The 19048-nt window shown below is 31.3% G+C and overlaps 4 protein-coding genes across 7 annotated transcripts in view; 2 read left to right on the forward strand and 2 right to left on the reverse strand.

Annotated features, from left to right (window-relative positions):
* Positions 1-2364: 2364 nt before the first annotated feature.
* On the reverse strand, positions 2365-8579 carry LOC126770102 (ubiquitin-conjugating enzyme E2-24 kDa). 4 transcript variants are annotated; one of them, XM_050489262.1, is made up of 6 exons: positions 8447-8567; positions 8244-8350; positions 7956-8148; positions 6920-7252; positions 6109-6256; positions 2365-4509 (listed from the first exon to the last, which is right to left on the reverse strand). In XM_050489262.1, exons 4-6 carry the CDS (start codon positions 7247-7249, stop codon positions 4412-4414), a joined length of 576 nt encoding a protein of 191 aa, XP_050345219.1. In that variant the 5' UTR covers positions 7250-7252; positions 7956-8148; positions 8244-8350; positions 8447-8567; the 3' UTR covers positions 2365-4411. The 4 variants fall into 4 exon arrangements, with proteins under 4 accessions (XP_050345219.1, XP_050345221.1, XP_050345220.1 ...); XM_050489264.1 differs by having other exon boundaries at positions 6920-7224; positions 8447-8558; XM_050489263.1 differs by lacking the exon at positions 7956-8148 and having other exon boundaries at positions 8447-8579.
* Positions 8580-9123: 544 nt separating this feature from the next.
* On the forward strand, positions 9124-12909 carry LOC126770009 (RING-type E3 ubiquitin-protein ligase PPIL2). Its single transcript, XM_050489113.1, has 9 exons — positions 9124-9310; positions 9389-9608; positions 9939-10248; positions 10816-10943; positions 11029-11173; positions 11455-11603; positions 11775-11926; positions 12038-12227; positions 12621-12909. The coding sequence occupies exons 1-9, from the start codon at positions 9279-9281 to the stop codon at positions 12852-12854; spliced, it is 1560 nt and encodes a 519-aa protein (XP_050345070.1). The 5' UTR covers positions 9124-9278; the 3' UTR covers positions 12855-12909.
* A 152-nt stretch (positions 12910-13061) lies between these two features.
* On the reverse strand, positions 13062-14689 carry LOC126770100 (protein lin-7 homolog C). Its single transcript, XM_050489260.1, has one exon. The coding sequence runs from the start codon at positions 14495-14497 to the stop codon at positions 13901-13903; it is 597 nt and encodes a 198-aa protein (XP_050345217.1). The 5' UTR covers positions 14498-14689; the 3' UTR covers positions 13062-13900.
* Positions 14690-15056: 367 nt separating this feature from the next.
* The window catches only part of LOC126769993 (paxillin), a 66179-nt gene continuing 62187 nt past the window's right edge, over positions 15057-19048 (forward strand). The window contains exon 1 of the mRNA XM_050489088.1: positions 15057-15075. Coding sequence (XP_050345045.1) covers positions 15063-15075 — 13 coding nt within the window. The 5' untranslated portion in view covers positions 15057-15062. The remainder of the gene's footprint in view (positions 15076-19048) is intronic.

A 19048-nucleotide genomic window follows, 5' to 3' on the forward strand; every position in this document is an offset into this window, starting at 1 on the left:
CACCTAAACCAGTTAAACCGTTTCTAAGATTAGCGCGCACAAACAAAAATTCTAACAATCATTGTTTTTGGTTCTACTGTGTTGATAAAGACCCCCATATAATAATTTTACTCTTATATCTTCGATGTACACACAGCGAAGTCACATTTTTATTATATGTAATAGTAGATATGGCAGCCTCAATATAGCTTATTTTACTGTTTATAATCCCAGTATTCGTCATAACGTAAAGTTAAGTGATGTGCAGTTTGGTTTTCGGCCAGGATTCGACGGATGCTGCCGTCTTCAGCCTCAAATCGACGGTTTAAAACACAAACAGGGGAACTTCGGTTTATGCTTACTTCTTAGACCTAAGCCGTGCTTTTGACTTAGTTAACTATCAGCGTCTATGGCAAAAACTAAAACTTTCTAATGTACCACCTAAGAAGAAGATACTGGTACGAGAACCAAACTAACTTTGTGAAATGGGGTAACTACGTCTCTGGTGATTATGTACTGGAGTACGGCGTGCGCCAAGGTGGGCTGACCTCTCCGGATCTCTTAAACATTTACATTAATAACCTGATTGAGGAACTTAGAAGTACAAGGCTTGGATGCCACATAGGCACAACGTGCGTTAATAATCTGTTACGCTGATGACATGGTTCTTCTGAGTCCCTCAATTAGAGGATTGAGGAGATTATTGAGCGTCTGTGAACGGTACGCGAGTGAGTATGGCCTCATGTACAATGTAAAAAAGACGCAAATGATGGTGTTCTGCTCGGGCGGGGGCCCGGAGAGGTTACCGCTGGTTTCTTTGTATGGTGTACCAATAGAAAGCAGATCAGTTTAGGTACTTGGGGCATATTCTTACTTCGGATCTACGCGACAACCTCGACATAGGGCGTGAACGAAGGGCTTTGGCTGTTCGTTGTAATATGATTGCACGTCGGTTCGGGCGATGTAGTCCTGAGGCAAAGCTGACGCTGTTTCAAGCGTATTGTCAGTGTTTTTACACGTGTCAGCTGTGGTGCAACGGCACAAAAAGTCCATGTAGTTAGCATCAGAGTGCAGTGTAACAACGCGTATCGCATTCTGATGAAATAGCCTAGGTACTGCAGTGCGTCAGCCATGTTTGCCGACGCCAGAGCCCCTGATTATTTTGCGATTGTTAGGTCGCGGATTGCGGCAGTTTGGTACCGCACTAGGAATTCTGGGAATGAGATTTTAAGAATATGCTCTAAGTGCCCTGAAAATCCCATTGTTAAGTACTGGCGTGCCGTACATCGCGACAACCACCAGAAATAGTTTAATTGTGTAGTCCAACTTAGTTCTTACTTCTTGTTACTAACAATAATATAATAAGAAATTTGTAATTTTTTGTTGTATCTCAATTGTATGGGCTTTTGTCTGAGGATAAATGATTATTATTATTATAATCTCCTTGTACATGAGACGCTCGCTTTTATGTTTTTGGGTACATATATTGAGAATCAATAAAGTAATGATTACTTCAAATTTACCTCTCAATTAATCATTAGTTCCCTAGTATTAGTTCCTAGAGTACCCCTCTTCTGCAGAACAAAAATCGCATTAACATCGGCTGCATTAACCCGAAGTAGCCCTTATACTCCTTAATGTAAGACCTTATACTCTGCAAAAAACTAAAATACACAAGACGACCCGTATTTACATCAGGCAACATTCTATTTTTCCCGCGAAGTCTGCATTGCTGACTACTCACCAATCCATTCATATATTTAAAGCTTACCATATATAGTGATACCTAAGAATTGTTTTTCTTAAACATCTAAATGCACCCCATTCAACAGTAGATACTTTTATACTTATCTTACGTTGGAAATAGTGAATTTTACAAGTTGTCTTTTTCCTGTGTAACAGTAAACAAATGTACTATCGGAGAGAGCATTATTCCTACCGATATATAGACATATTATTTTAACTTTGATATATGATTTAAAAATAATACGCTTCACAGCGTGACGAAAAAATAAAACAACATTTAAGTGTCTAGTTACACACGTTTTTATTTTCCTATTTTATACCATGATATAAATTTTAACAAAGGATGATTATAAGGGTTCAAGTTCATGAACAAGTTACGAGGAACATCAGTCGCGTCGAGTACAGCTGTTGTCTTGCAAGCAACACATTTCGAGTCACAATATAAAATAATTTTCAAAATCACATTGACAAAATATATCCCAGTCACGAATACAGATGCGGTATTCTTTCATTGTATGTCGCAAGCATTTGAATCTCACAGCACCAGTTTCACATCAACGAAATTAAATTCTAATATTTATCATTTATTTATTTCTTTTTTTCACAACGGTATCACCAAAACATTCATATACACGCGACATACACTTCGCTAAAAATTACACGGCTAAGTTTTTTTTTTATACTTTAAAACTAGGGTTAAGACATACATTACCTAAACAATAAAATAACTTACATTCTAATAACTGTTTACACACTAAACGGAATATTTTAGATAGACGAGTCGTTATATAATCGGAAGTGGAAGCAGAGAATGCCTGGTTAAGGTTTGGCACGCCAGTGCAATAGTTACACATTCAAACATACGGAGTCCATTACAATTGTGAACATATTTCGAACTGTTATTTCAACTCACTTTGATATGTCGATTTCATAAAAAAGATAGCCATCACATATCACTGCTGAATTTAGAAATATTTGATAGTTAAAAAAAAAACTGCAATGGAAAAATTGTTTTATAGATCTTCATTGAATAAATAAGTTTTATATAATAAAATACTACGCTTGATGAATGTCTAAAATATATAAAATAACTCACGTACATAAAAAAAATGCCACAATGATGTTAATAAGATACATAATAGAACTGAACAATAATTGCACTCCTAATGCATAAACAATTGAAATTCGATCGATTTAGAAATTTTATTAAATTTACTATCTATATAATGGACCGAATAGGTACGAAGTTAACTAAATCACAATATAATTTTATATACATAAATATTGAACTACAGATTTCAAATAAACTCGATTGCAATTGTATTCATAAGTACTATTGATTTTAGAAATGGCGACTAGAACCAAATTTTTAACCTTTACTAATAGAAAGTGCAATATTTTTGAACTCTTTCTGTATCATAAATTTTCTCTGAATGCTATATCAATTATAAGGATGTTCTTTATATCCTAGCCTATTTCAAAGAATTTGTTCAATGTAAGTATCAGAAAATACATTATAAATAAACCTTATGTATCAGACTAAATTTAACAAATTATGAAGTCAGTTTTGGTTTTGTATACATTGTATTCAAAAATGATTTTTCTTGTTTACCGTTCATCACAAAATGTGATTATTATTTTATTTAGAAACTTATTATAGACATTTTTTATCTGAGGCTTGTTTTATTGGATTAAAAAAATGTCAAGCGTAAACAAGCTAGTCATTAAGAGCAATTTTAAATTTCACAACAAAGCACAGTCATAGTAGGGACAATTTTTAATACTGTGACTTTTTTCTCTTTAAATTACAAATGTTTATAATTTAAATAATGAAAACTTAAAAAAAATATATGTCACACACTGACACAGCCACTATAAATGTAATGATTGCATACTAAAAACGATTAATTGGTTAAAACAAATTAAGGATATATCCACAACTTGAAATACTTGACAAATATTTGGAAACAATGTACTTTGACATATGAGTAGTAACTATTAAATAGTTTAATTATGTACCGACAAAGTGATTGATTGATATAAACTGGAGACAATTGGCAGTCGAGTAGTTATTTAATAATCTTATAATTAATCATCCAAATCACGTGTCTATACCAACCAATTACAAAAGCGATCAGTACACCCTGCAATAGTCGAATGCTTTTAATTCCCATGAAATAATTGGGAATAATACTTAACTAGTACAAGTGTTTGAGATCGACACATAATTGTGGCATAAATTGACCCAATCACTTTTAAGCCTATGTAGATATATGTTCCGTATAACCTATCGCTTTATTCGTATAAGACTAGCGATTAGGATCAACAAAAAAGATAATATTTAAAACTAAAAAACTCGTCGCCTAAAATAATAGTCATACCGTTTCGAAGCGTTAAAAATTCACATTAATTGCAACTAAATATTGAGAAGCCATTTTAAAAGTATGCACTTTTTTCAATTTTTCAAAATGTAAATAGTTACTTTTAGATATTATAGACTTTCGTAATATTTAGAAATATCTATATAAAAACAAATACTTACAGGATGAAAATAAGTCTTGACAAAACTATTGAAAAACATGCATACTAGTAAATGGTTAATGTTAGCTTATATTAACGTGAACAGGATGGAGTTAAAACAGAGTGGTATTGAGTATGATAATTTTCCATGTAACTGGTAGAGCAATCATGTCGCATAACGCTTGGTCCAGAGGCGCGCGATACGATCGTGTTCTTCTCTGTTTTGGAGGTACTGCGTTGCAATACTACCCACTAATGGATCAGCTGAAATATTAAATAGACATGTTAGTTTAGTGGCGTCACTTCCTTGTCTAAAAATAATTATGACTTGTACCACAAGTCAATAAACAAGTTTTTTTTTTAATTTAATTTATATATAGACTATCAACAACAATACCATCAATACAAGATTTAGAAAAAGACAACGAATATTAATATTAACGAATAAACCCTTGAACCAGAAGCAGAAAGTACATAATGAGTACTTAAAAAAAATATCTACAGAAATTGTAAGGCATATAAAAATGGAAACTATAGGAGATATTTTGCCCGTACACAAAGACGTTGTACAAGGGAGATACGTTATCCCCAAGCTGTTAAATGCTGTGCTGGAACAATACAAACAAACAAATAAACTGGGACTGGTCTTAACATAAACAGTAGCCCACTAAATCATTTGAGATATTGTCCAGTTAGAAGATCCTAGAAAACTAGTTTTTTTTTTTTATATAAAAATAGAATAGGAAGGCGGACGAGCATATGGGCCACCTGATGGTAAGTGGTCACCAACGCCCATAGACATTGGCATTGTTAGAAATGTTAACCATCGCTTACATCACCAATGCGCCACCAACCTTGGGAAATAAGATGTTATGTCCCGTGTGCCTGTAATTACACTGGCTCACTCACCCTTCAAACCGGAAAATAACAATACCAAGTACTGCTGTTTTGTGGTAGAATATCTGATGAGTGGGTGGTACCTACCCAGACGAGCTTGCACAAAGCTCTACCACCAGTCCTTGTGCCTGTAATTACACTGGCTCACTCAGCCTTCAAACCGGAACACGACAATACCAAGTACTGCTGTTTTGCGGTAGAATATCTGATGAGTGGGTGCTACCCACCCAGACGAGCTTGCACAAAGCTCTACCACCAGTAATTCATGGCAGAGCTAGAAATCAATAAGACAAAGCTGACGACTAACTCCAAAAAGTTGACATTAAACTTTATAGTAACAATTATAATTATGTGAGCAATTATGTTTACCTTGGAGAAATTATCTTCCATCATTACACAATGGCCAAGAACGGTGACAAAATAACTTAGAAATGGAAAAAATACTGGTCTCTGAAGGAGATAATGAAAAGTATAGATTTGAGCATGCATATTACGAGGATAACTTGGATTCTGTCTTTTATAACATATGGCTGCAAAGCTTGGTCGCTTGCTGACCATCAGAGATAAACTAGCAAAATGTCAAAGGGCAATGGAGAGCAGCACGTTTGGAAGAAGATAAAAAGAAAAACCTAAGTTACAGGTATTTATAACACTCGACAGAACACATGCCAAGTCATCGGAATTTCTATGGGATTTTTGATAACTATTACAATCAATATAATATTAGTATATCATTTCATATATCCATATTATGATATTCACTTACTGTAATATATACAAACATATATGAAACTGTTAAATGTATAAGCAAGTTAACTGCTGATATATATTTTTTTCTAAACCAATACCAATTTAGCTCTTATATCAGACAAGATCATGTTTAGGAACACAGCAATTTTAGTAATACAGCAGTAGATTAGAGGTATACTATAGATATAGTGAATAGATAACTTCAAAAAGGTTTACCTGGATTACAATCAGTCAAGAGCGAGCATATGGACAGAAGAACTTTTGAGATAGTCAAGGCCGGTGACCAGTTGTCTTTAAGGATGTCTAGACAGATCACACCCTGGCTGTTGATGTTACAATGGTATATCCTTGTTCGGAATGTCACCTGAAAATTTTATCAATGATTAGAATAAATAATTAACATGTACACGTATCTATATAATCAACGACAATAAACTCTGTTTACAAAAATATTTATTACTGTTATATAATTAATGAATGTTTAAAAGGTAATTAAATTATGATCCTGGACTTTTTTGTCCTGCTAGTAAATACTAAATAATGATTTTCAGTTATGGTGGGATCATCTTCATTTTACAATAACAATTTTTCTCATAATAATACTGATATTCTACATTTATTGTTATCTAAATATTAACATATTTCTTCTAAATAGAAAGTGGCTGTTGTGATATAAGATGTGTATTAATATATGTATATGTTAGATTGAAGGTAAACCAAAAAAAATATAAAAAAAAATATATATATATATATATATATATATATATATATATATATAAATATATATATATATATATATATATATATATATATATTATATATTATAGATAGTTTTTCATTATAATGTTGGATATTATGAGGTAACACTGTTATGGAATTGAAAATATTATAAGTATACTTTTATGTAGTTATGAACTTTAACAAAAAAAGGAGATATTTTAGGATTGTGTAATAAAACGGAATATATAAGTATACTTTTTTGTTTATAATAATAAATATACCTATAATTTTGTAAAATATAACTTGCCTTTGGGGGTTTGAAAGGGTATTCTGCTGAAAAATGAATGTCTAGAAAGAAGACTCCACCTTCATACACTGAGCCAGGTGGACCAAGAATTGTAGAAACCCACTCGTACAGGTTGTCGCCTTTTGGTCCAGCACTGCAATTTGGTGGAGGATCCAGAGTTATCTCAGCCAGTTCCTTTTGAATCCTTTTTGCAGATGTACCAAGTGCTTTCGACATTTTTGGATTTGTTTTATTCTCCTTAGATTCCGGTTTATTCTCCCCAATTGCTCCGCTCGAATTGCCTCTACCACGTCCCGTACCACTTCCTGATGAACCAGACGCACCAGACATTATCTAAAAGCATCAAAAAACTCATTCCGCTAAACCAAAGAGCAAATTGTTAGTAAGCCAATATAAGCTTGTGTTAAATTTAAGTGAAAATACTGACATTACATAAGTCTACAATATACTACACCATTAGCAAAATCACAAATACAAAAAGGCTTATTCAGTAAATAAAAGTAATTAAAGAGGATATGAAATGCCAAATGATATAAAAGGCAAAAAAGTTGTATGGAGAAATTTACATTACATAAAATTCTATTAATTGTAAAGACTAAATTAAGAAGCCTGAAGCCATTATTCACTGATACTAAGAGTAAGGATTAATCAATATGTTTAAGTTCAATTAAAAAAAACAATTACATATAAATAAAAACATTGATGTTTATAGGCTCTTTTGTTCAGTGTACATTCTCTATTTTTTTTTAAATTATTAAATAATGTTTAGTCACTGAACAGAATAAAAGAAAAAGATTAATCAGTTTTATGTCCATAGAAGTCTTCACATATATTTATTTAAGTAATAAAATAAATAAAAAAAGGATTTTCTTGTAAAACATCACATCTTTCGAACAAAGAAATTGTTACTTCGTGTGATTAACTCCCTTCTCAACAACATATTATTAAAAATAGATAATACAATTATACGCCAATAATTAAGAGAAAGTAAAATAATTGCCTAAACAGATATTTAATGGAAAAAGATTAGTTATACCTTACGAATAACAGTCGGCCATCTTGTGGGCTTGCGTTATCCGATAATTTACAATTTTTTGGCCAACCACTGTGACAATCCTAATAACTATATGTATTCCAAAACGCAATCAATAGAAGACAAAGGAACCCATCCAGAATATGTACAATTTGTGTTATGATAATAATTGAAACTCCGTGTTAGATGCTCCGAACTGCAAAGCGCAAATAGGCAGCCTGTTACTTTTCCAGAGGATTATATACACACAATTAAAAGGTCTAAATAAGTTATTAAATAACTATGTTATACCTTACTAAAACTAAATGTTGATTTGGCCTGTTTTCGTAAAAGTAGTTAGAGCTTCAATCCTCTTCTACCACATTTCGTCCATTTGTACATTACCCTCACCAACACAACTGAAAGTCACAAACGCACACACGTTAATCACAAAAACAATATCTTCATAATTCAAAATCATGCAAAAAAATTAGTGTTAATCACAATGAACGTACGTGTCAAAATGTTTAACCTAAGATTGTATTAAATTGAAAAATAAGTAACATATAATAGATTATTTTTACAAGTTCACAATGCACAACCACTTTCCGACATGTTTATTAAAAAACCGGCATGTTGCCATGTAAAGAATTCAAAATTAACAAAACACAAACAAAACACTAATTTTTGGTATACTTTTCTGACTTGTATTATTAATACTAGAAAATATTTTAATTGAATCTATTATAATTATGTTAAGGCACAAGAATATATAAAATGAACGACATATATTACAAAGAAAAATTATATTAATTAAGGCCCAATGTAAGAAAAGAACAAAATGAAAATTACAAATATTTTTTTAATTTAAGGTTTTTAAATTAAAGTGCATACCAATAAATAATAAAAAGTTATGCAGAAAATAATATATATACCTGCATTTTTTACTTTCATATATTTTTAAAGATAAGGAAATCTATACCTGACCATTTTAATAAATTAGGGTTACGTTAGGCACATTTTAATTGTAAATATTTTTACATATACACTTTTCTTCTTCAGACATTTGCTTCTTCTTCTTTTTTTCATTTGATCATATAACGATTCTTTAAAAAAATATTTCAGATCCTTTCAAATTGCAACCCTCACTCAGTCTGACAGTTGTCAACTGTGTCACAGAGTATAATCATTACCATTTTTATGACATTTCATTTAATCATAATAATATATTTAAGATTCTTAAGAGTACGCCAGAAAAAGAAGAATATATGTATTTGGAATAAATAGAAGTAACTCAATTAAATACCTGCATTTTAATCGCCAAGTCAATAAATTTAGTATCGCAAGATGGGAAAACGTCAACACCAAAAGGATAAAATGTAATAGTTTATTATGCACACGAAAATGATAGGATAAATGTTTTTAGCATACTTTTAAACACCTTTTTATTATTATAGGTACATTACTCACACCGAATGGACCACTATTTACGGTGGTAAAAGATCGGGAACCATTATAGAAGAGGACACATCATTCAAACGTCTTCCTTTTGATCACTGTTGCCTATGTTTACAACCTTTTAATGAACCTGTCTGTGATGCAGATGGAAACGTATTTGAGTTGCAACCCTTAATACCATTTCTAAAGAAGTTTAAAGTTAATCCTGTGACGGGAAAGGTAAGAGTACTACTGCTTTGTGACTTTTTTGAGTTTCAATTACTTCTAAATAAATAAATTTATTAAAATCTATTTTATTTAAAGTCATTATAAAAATACTCATCATTTTTCTTTTATATTTATTAGAAAATATAGTAGTTGGCTTATTGGGTTCTAACTAAAAATCTAAACTATCTATAATTATTCTTTTGTTTATAAAATCAGAATGATTTCTATGATACAGTTGAACTTGTCGGGATAATTAAAAAGGGAGAAAGAATCATTGATATTGTATTTGATATTGTACTTTATAATTTTTTTTTAAATTTGGTTTTTATATTATACTTTCAGAAAATTGACATAAAGAGTTTTATCAAATTAAAATTTTTCAAGAATTCAGAAGGCGATTATCACTGTCCTGTTCTATTTAAACCATTCACAAAGAACTCTCATATTGTTGCTATCGCTACTAGTGGTAATGTCTACTGCTATGAAGCTGTCGAACAGCTCAATATCAAAGGCAAAAATTGGAAAGACCTCATCAATGATACACCATTTACAAGAGCTGATATCATTACTATTCAGGATCCTAATCACTTGGGAAAATTTAATATATCTACTTTTCATCATATAAAAAACAATTTGAGAATCGAAACTGAAGGTAATATATCTTTTATGAAAAAATATTAAACATAAATAATATAATCTGCTTTATAAGTTCTTATCATTAGCCAATCCTTTTGATTGGGATCCAATAACTAAACTAAATTATAAAATATCACTAATAAATGTTTAATATGTTCCTACATTGCTATAACTTATGTATATGTACATATTTGTCGAGATGGCCCAGTGGTAAGAACGCGTGAATCTTAACCGATGAACGTAGTTTCAAACCCAGGCAAGCACCTCAGAATTTTCATCATCAAATTTTTAATTCATCTCGTACTTATCGGTGAAGGAAAACATCGTGAGGAAACCTACATGTGTCTATTTTCATAGAAATTCTACCACATGTGTATTCCACCAACCCGCATTGGAGAAGCGCGGTTGAATAAGCTCTAAACCTTTTCCTCAAAAAGAGAGAGGAGGCCTTAGCCCAGCAATGGGACATTTACAGGCTACTTACTACTTTATATTTGTTTTGTTTACATGTAAATAGGGATCTCAGGAGGTGATTAAATAATCTTTCAACCCGTTTCTATATGAAAATTACAATTCTTTACAGAGGAAATAGCTCTGAAGAAAGATCCACATGCCAGACTAAAAACTGTATCGGCTGAGACAAAGGATATTTTACAAGAGCTTGATAAAGAATATAAAGCACCTGAAACAAAAGAAGTTAAAAAGGAGGAGGTTACAGATTTCAACATTTATTTTTCTGCATACTTATCTTAATGCTTAAATCTTAGCAAATGTAAATGCTTAATATTTTTTATAGTTAGCAGATAAATTCAACGCAGCTCACTATTCAACTGGTATGGTGGCAGCAAGTTTCACATCAACAGCCATGGTGCCTGAGACAATACACCAAGCTGCTGTACTATGTGAGGATGAAGTCAAATATGACAGAGTTAAGAAAAAAGGTAAGGTATTTTACATAAATAATGGTGTGTTAAGGTAATACTCATATTCCTATTTACCCAACCAATTGTTAATTACAGTTGTTAGGAGTGGGGATGACAATAGCCCACAGGTCTTGATTGAACCTGTGATTTTTATATCGCTAGGCAGCCCTATACACTGTTGTGCTATTGATGCTTTAATGATTATTGATGCTCTTATATTTGCTCTTATATTAAAAGCATTATGTATTATATAGCTTAGTTTTATTGGTAAAAAGTATTCTATATTTTCTTTGTTCCAGGATATGTAAGATTAGTTACTAATCTGGGACAATTAAATTTTGAGTTATATTGTGACCTGACACCCAAGGCTTGTGATAACTTTATCAAGCACTGTCTCAATGGATACTACAATGGTACTAAGTTTCATAGGTCTATAAGGAACTTTATGGTAAGTGTACTGAGTATTTGCGTTAACCATTTTCTTAATAAAAGTTTCATAATTCAATAACATTATTGACTTTACAAATGTTGACTGATGAAAGACATGAAGTTTTTGATAATATTTCATCTTAATTTGTGTATTTTCTTTTTATATGTAATTATGTTATTTACTCTTTAGATACAAGGTGGCGATCCTACTGGAACAGGATTAGGTGGAGAGTCTATATGGAAAAAGCCATTTGAGGACGAACTAAAGCCGAATTTGCACCATACTGGGCGCGGTGTACTCGCCATGGCCAACTCTGGTCCAAATACTAATGGTTCACAATTGTAAGTGATTACTATAAGTTATTATTTGAATTCAAGATCAAAGTTGTTTAATACAAATAGAAGCTTTTTTTTAATTTTAAGCATGTTATATTTTTGTCTATATTATTCTAGCTTTATCACATTTCGTTCCTGCAAACAATTGGATGGCAAGCATACAATATTTGGGAAATTAGTGGGTGGATTAGACACATTAAGTGCTATGGAACAGATTGAAGTAGATAATAAAGATAGGCCCATACAAGACATTATCATTGAAGTAGCTCAGGTGTTCGTTGATCCATTTGCTGAGGCCGAAGAACAGGTGAGTCTTATTGGACTCCTAGATATTGTTAGAATTGTTTTTCTTTCTTAATTAAAACATATTATTTGTCAATTTGTTATATCATTAAAGCACATGCTTTGTTTATAGGGAACATCTCTTAGTATTTTTAAGAATTATTTTATGAATAAATTGCTTGGTGGTCAGTTATATTAAACTTTTTTGGCATCATAATGGCTATTGTAAGCTTTCATACTACTAATAGGAACTACATCATTTGATAGATTATTAAAAAAACTTTAAGGGCTACAATTGTATTATTTAATTATATATAAACTTATATATTAAAATATAATTTATCAACAATAAAAAAATATATACTTTTATTACTGAATAATCCTTTTGTAAATTATAAAAGATAACTATGTTTTATAGCTTGCATTGGAAAGGGCTGAAGAAATGAAAAAACTGGCAGCAGAACAGGAACTTGGTGTTAAACCCAAAAAGGGCTCAACACAACCACTCAAAGTATTTAGAGATGGGGTTGGAAAATATCTGAATTTACAAGAAGTACCCTCAACTAGCAAACCGTCAATTACTCAAGAAGTCCCTGCAAAGAAACCTAAAAAGGATGGTAAATATAACTTTGGAACCTTTGAATCATGGTAATAAAAATAATTAATGTGTATATATATGGATAGGATAAATAAAGTATATTTCAACATTACATACATTTATTTAATACCCCTAATACCAAAATTGTACAAGTAATTCATACTAATCTCATACAACATAAAAGTAATGTAAATTAGTACAATTTGTCCACAATGTTAATCCTTATAAATAAGATACATGATTCGATAAATACTGATAACACATCAAAATTATGCTAGAAATATTTACAAAATTATCCTTTGGAAGCATAGCCACTAATTTTATTTGTTGAAATCCACCTAGCTGACATTCTTGTTGTAAGCATAATTCTTTTATTGTGTACATGCTATGTTTTACCCAACCGAGCAAACATTAAAAAAACCCTTAAAGGAGTGTTTGCATGCTATAAAAGCTACATGACTATAGATAAGCAATGTTTTGCCCGCTTGGGATTCAGTTTGTGTATGTACTTACATACTGGAATCCTATTATTACTGAAAAAAATATAGCCATGTTAATTCTTGAAGATATAAAGAAGCTTTCTAATTTTGTAAGTGAAAATGTGAGAAATGGGTTTAGTAGTTTCAAAGTTTATTGATTACAAACAAAAAAAATCTTCCTTTCTATATAGTATTAAGTATAAATGACACCCTGGTAGAATAAAATAATGAACAGGCCATTTAAAAAAAAATGATGAGTTTTTTGCCTATTCTTAATTCTGAATTATTACTTAATAAATAAGTAGTTTTTTGACATTCTAGAAGCAAGTATATTTTTATATTTAATTAATTATATTTGAATAATTTATTCATTTGTATTACAATCTAATATAACCTCATGAGCATGATAATTTCTACATTTTTTTTTAATAAACACTACAGACTACCTATACACTAAACTACAGATACTAGATAATACATTTATTAGAATTATAAAATGCATATTTTTTCTTAACATTTCTAAACATTACAATAACATTTGCTATAGGCAGTAAGTCTGGTGCAGAAACTTAACTAATTGTTAAGAATGGTGAAATTCAAACCTTTCACAGTAAAAGCTATTTAATTAAAATTCTGACGGCGACGAACCGTTCTCTGCTTGTCAAACCTCATTTCCATTTCTTCCAATACTTTTGGTGTATAACGGACTACAAGTTTAACGGATCCCACGGCCTGTTTTAATAATTCTACAGCCTTTTCATGATTTTCACCTTCTACTGACACGCCGTTGACAGATAGAAGCTGATCTCCTCTCTTTAGGCCTCCATGACGATCTGCTACACCTCCCGGTATAATTCTTGAAATATATATGGGGGAATTTTGTTCCTTACCACCCATGACGTTGAATCCAAGCCCCTCTTCCGTTTTAGGCAGTTCGACAACGCGGGGATGAGCATGACCTTCTGCTGCTGCGAAAGCTGCTACCGTCGCTTTAGCTGTTGCAGAAGCCCGAATATCCGCAGAACCTTGAATATCTACTGTTTCATACACATGCTCATAAACTTCTCTAACAGCATTTAGGAAATCACTTTGTAGCACTTTTTGCAATGCAGCTAATTTCGTAGCAGGTACTTCGCCACTTTGTTGAAGTTTCTCCAACAGTTCTATTGCTCTTTTAATGTCTCGAGCTAGTGTCAATTGCTCCCCTGTAGTACTCATTTTTAACTTATATATTTTTAAAACTTTTAAATGGGCGTGTTTATTACTAATGTACTACTTCTCAAGTTAATCGATACGGATACAAAATACATTTACACTGACCTGCCAGACTTAATTGTCACTTTGACGTCAAAATAAAATATACCTACATACTTAACCAAAATTATTCTAGTCAAGTGTTAATGACATTTTTTAGATTAATAGAATACTGAAAACAAGGTAACTAATATGTCATAAAATTTTTGAGCATTAATATATTATTAAGCATTTTATTTAACACGAAAATTTTTTATCAATATGAACGAATATTAGAACGCAACCCAGACAATAGTCACAAAAAAAGACAATTTGTAAATGTATTAGTGACAGTTTGTCAGGTGTGCCAACAATTAAGAATTTGCCATATTTGGCTAATATTTTCGTGTATAATTTTGGTGATATAAGTGTATATTTATAGGATCTTCTATTATAGTGGACCCATTTTTACATTTCGATGTATGATTTAATTTAAGAAAAAAACTCAATATATTAAATCGTGCGTCAGGTGTTAGAAGACTTCGTTACCATGGATGACTTAGGTAAGTAAGCTGTTATCACCATATAACCTGTTTGTCTCGCAGTCAAGCTGAATGACGTGTTTTATTTAGAAATGTAATCATCGTTTATTTGCAACTGTGAACAAAGATTTTTTCCTCTTATTAATATTACTGTGGAAATTAAACGTAGCTTAAAAATGGTATACAGTTTATTTCGATATGATTAACGTGAATATAAATAACACATTAAAAAGTTCATTTGTTTACCTGTCTTGAAAACACTAGCGAAATTCTAATTCCTTAATTTATTTATGTACATCTGATATTATATGATAAAAGATAAGACTTATCTGTTTTATGATGCACAAAATACTATCAAAGCTTGGGTCATTGACTTTTGACTATTCTGTAATCATTATTTTTTTGATAAATAAGTACAAGTTTTTTGATACTTGTCATATAAAATGTATTTATTATATTTACTTTACTAATAATTTAATGTTTAATGTAAAATAAATATTATCTGAAACTCTTTTATAATGCTGAATATTTTCAATGCTTATAATCCTTATTGAATAGATTAACAAAAATTATGTACTAAAATTAGTACATATGGTATATTAGAAATATATCTTCAATTATAAATAATAAAAAACAAATTTGCATCAGTATTTTTATCATAACATTATATTTAGAATATAAATGAATTTCGATCTCATTGTACCTAGTTTCAATTCCGAACTTGGAGATAATAGTTAATTAAAGTATACACATTTTGAACACAAGATTTATTGTAAACTGTATTTAAAATATAATACTTTTAATAATAATTGTTTAAGAAATGTTTTCCCAGTGCCTTATACATACACTTGCAAGCCATTCAATAAACTTACCCAAAAAGCTTGTATACAAAGTATTTCAATAAAAATGAATTAACTAATACAATACTTTGTGCAATGCCATCATCATGAGAATCGGTTCAGTAGGTTTTAATATTGATACTTATGAAATGTAATAATTCACACTCATTATGCGGTGAAAAGAAATTGACCTGATCAATTTTTGTCCCATTTATCTAATAATGCTAATATGACCGTTTCATTGTTTTGGACTTCTCGCTTAAGCGCACAAATACTGTGATGTCAAGACTGGGTTGGCAAGTGTTTGGCTTTAATACTGGCGTCAATTAAAAATTCTTGTTTAATGCTCATTGTTACAGAGCATTATCGTGTATTAGCATGACCCTATCGCTGACAAATCCTTAAGAATGTGAGAACATGAACCAGTGAAAATATCATCTCTGCCACCAGGGTCAAAAATGATCTTAGACTTAGCTTTAAAGAAATGACATTCAACTTAATGCAAGAACCGTTGTCGGACGAAACTTTATTCTGTAAGCCTGTAGATTCGGCATCTCCTGCAATTCAGTCACATCGTGCACTCGTCTGTGAACAGAACTGGCTACCAACACTCGAGCGAATTCAAGGCGGGTGACGTACGGTCAATATCGGAGTAGCACGTCTTCTATTATTTCATGGCTTATTTTAGCTATTTCCTTACTGTCCATTGGGTAATAGCCACGCCTTGACCTTGCCTGAGCACCTATCTTTGGTCCCGATTTCGCATCTTAACCCCTTTTGCATAAAGCAGTGTTTTGAGGACTTTCCGATTTGTTTTCCGAAGATTTGTCGATTCATTTGCTCGCAAATGTAAAATAAATAAAAAAAATTAAGTACATTGAGTAATTAAGTAAAATATTTTAATAATTATTACCTTCTTCCTTTTCTACCTCTATAGACATCTAAAGAAAAGTTATGTTCTGACCAATCAGAATTAAAATGTCAACAATTAGGTTAGCCAATCAGCGTTTCCAATTGTCATAAAAACTGGGATTGTTGCAACTAGTTGCAAAAATTCAAAAAATAATATAAAATATAAAATTTTCAGAATCGTCTGAACAGACGATTCTAAAAAGCTTCATTAGATTCCTTACCCTGTCCATTACAATCGTCCTAGGATTTTCTCAGTAATCTGATTTGCCTGATTATCCATTTATACGTATAGACGTAATTCATTTATAACCGTTAATTGTTGTTAACAAAGATTTACGTAATACTTTTCGTTATCTTGTGACGCATAAATAATGGAATGTGATGATGATGAAACTAATGTAATGTTATGAATGAACGAGTTATTAAGCACCTGTACCAAATCAAAACATACAGTTTTTTTTGTTTTGAATTCAACGAAAAATATCTTAAATCTGTCGCGCTACGACACGATTGTAAATAAATTTAACATTTTATAATTATTTTATTTAATAATAAACATTTTGCTTAATTGTAAACTAATATTAGTACATTCAAGGAATACATATATTACTGGTTATATAAATAATCAAAGAATATTTTTACAAGTTTTATTTTACCGTAAATAAATTGACATTCATAAAAAAAAATAACAAAATATGTCAAATAACGATAATTCCATATTTTCCCGGTAAAAATTAAGCTGACTCAAAGACAAAGCTGACTCGTATAGAGATTCTATGTGATAGTAGGGATAGAAAATAAAATCGATAAAATGAAAATGTTTCATGGCCACGTTACCGTTTTAATTTATGAAAATGTAAAAGCGCCGTTGCGTAAAACAAATCATTATTGCCTTTCATCTTGTCTTTTATATTGGCATGATTAATGACCACTATTGAGGCTACCCCACCCAGCAATCTAATAAAAAGCTCTAATGGCCGCAGGACAAGGACAAGCATCGATAGACACTTAAATAGTAAGATATATTCTTTTATGTTTACCATTAGGTAAAATTCAACTCATAATGTATTTTCACAAAAAATAGATTAACAAGATTATTTTTTATTTTTGTAAGTCATCCTTGCTAGCGTGTATATGTTTGTCTATAGACTAGTATCCGGCAACTGAGAAGATGCATTCCTGCGGTGCTATTCTGTAAGAACTCACTTCATTACTCACCCGTGAAATGTTGACAACCGTCTTATGGCGATATTCTATTCTAATGCGTGTATTCTTGAAATGTTATAATTATTATGGTCAATGTTGCATATCACTTTCTGATATTTTATGACAGTTTTCTATAGTTTCGAGTTTATTCTTTTAGAATAGCCCTAGTGATCCGTGAGTGAATGGACGAAAATAACTTTGAAGTAGCGAAGAATTTAAGATAAATAAATAATCAGTATCGTTAATTTTTCTTACTACCGACTAATATAATTAAAAACAACTAACAATAAATGTTATAATTTAATTTCAAATATTTGCGGTTTTTTTTATATCAACACTACAAAGATGTAGTGTTGATTCAGTCATGTGAGATGTTATGTCCTTTGTGCCTGTAGTTACATTAGCTCACACACCATTCAAACCGGAAAACACAAATTGACTAAGATCTAAAACCAAGTAAAAGTGGATCTTGATAAAATTCTTATGTTTGTCACTTGAATTGGTTTCATATAGGTAATATGCGGCACTGATTCGCCAGTGCTTCACTTGTTCTTATAACTGATATTGTGCCCGGTGATTAAGGAATGTATAGTGAAATTCAGATATATTTGTATTAACCAACGTGCGGTGAAGTAACGTGACGTAATAAGCTCCAAATGGAAGGAAGGAGGCTTTTGCTGTAGGATACATATTATATAGATAAACATAAACTCACATAAGAACAAATAAAACAATTGCTGCCCTAAAGGTTTTTGTAATAACAATAAATTGTGTAATAAGTATTAGTTTATGAAAGCTAATACCAGAAACATTATATTAAGACAGACCACCAAGCAATTCCAACCAATAAAAAAAAAGTCGAGATGGCCCAGTGGTAAGAACGCGTGAATCTTAACCGATGAACGTGGGTTCAAACCCGGGCAAGCACCTCTGAATTTTCATGTGCTTAATTTCTGTTTATAATTCATCTCGTGCTTTTCGGTGAAGGAAAACATCGTGAGGAAACCTGCATGTGTCTAATTTCATCGAAATTCTGC

This window comes from Nymphalis io, chromosome 8, assembly GCF_905147045.1.
Source record: "Nymphalis io chromosome 8, ilAglIoxx1.1, whole genome shotgun sequence".
Classification (NCBI taxonomy): Eukaryota; Metazoa; Arthropoda; class Insecta; order Lepidoptera; family Nymphalidae; genus Nymphalis; species Nymphalis io.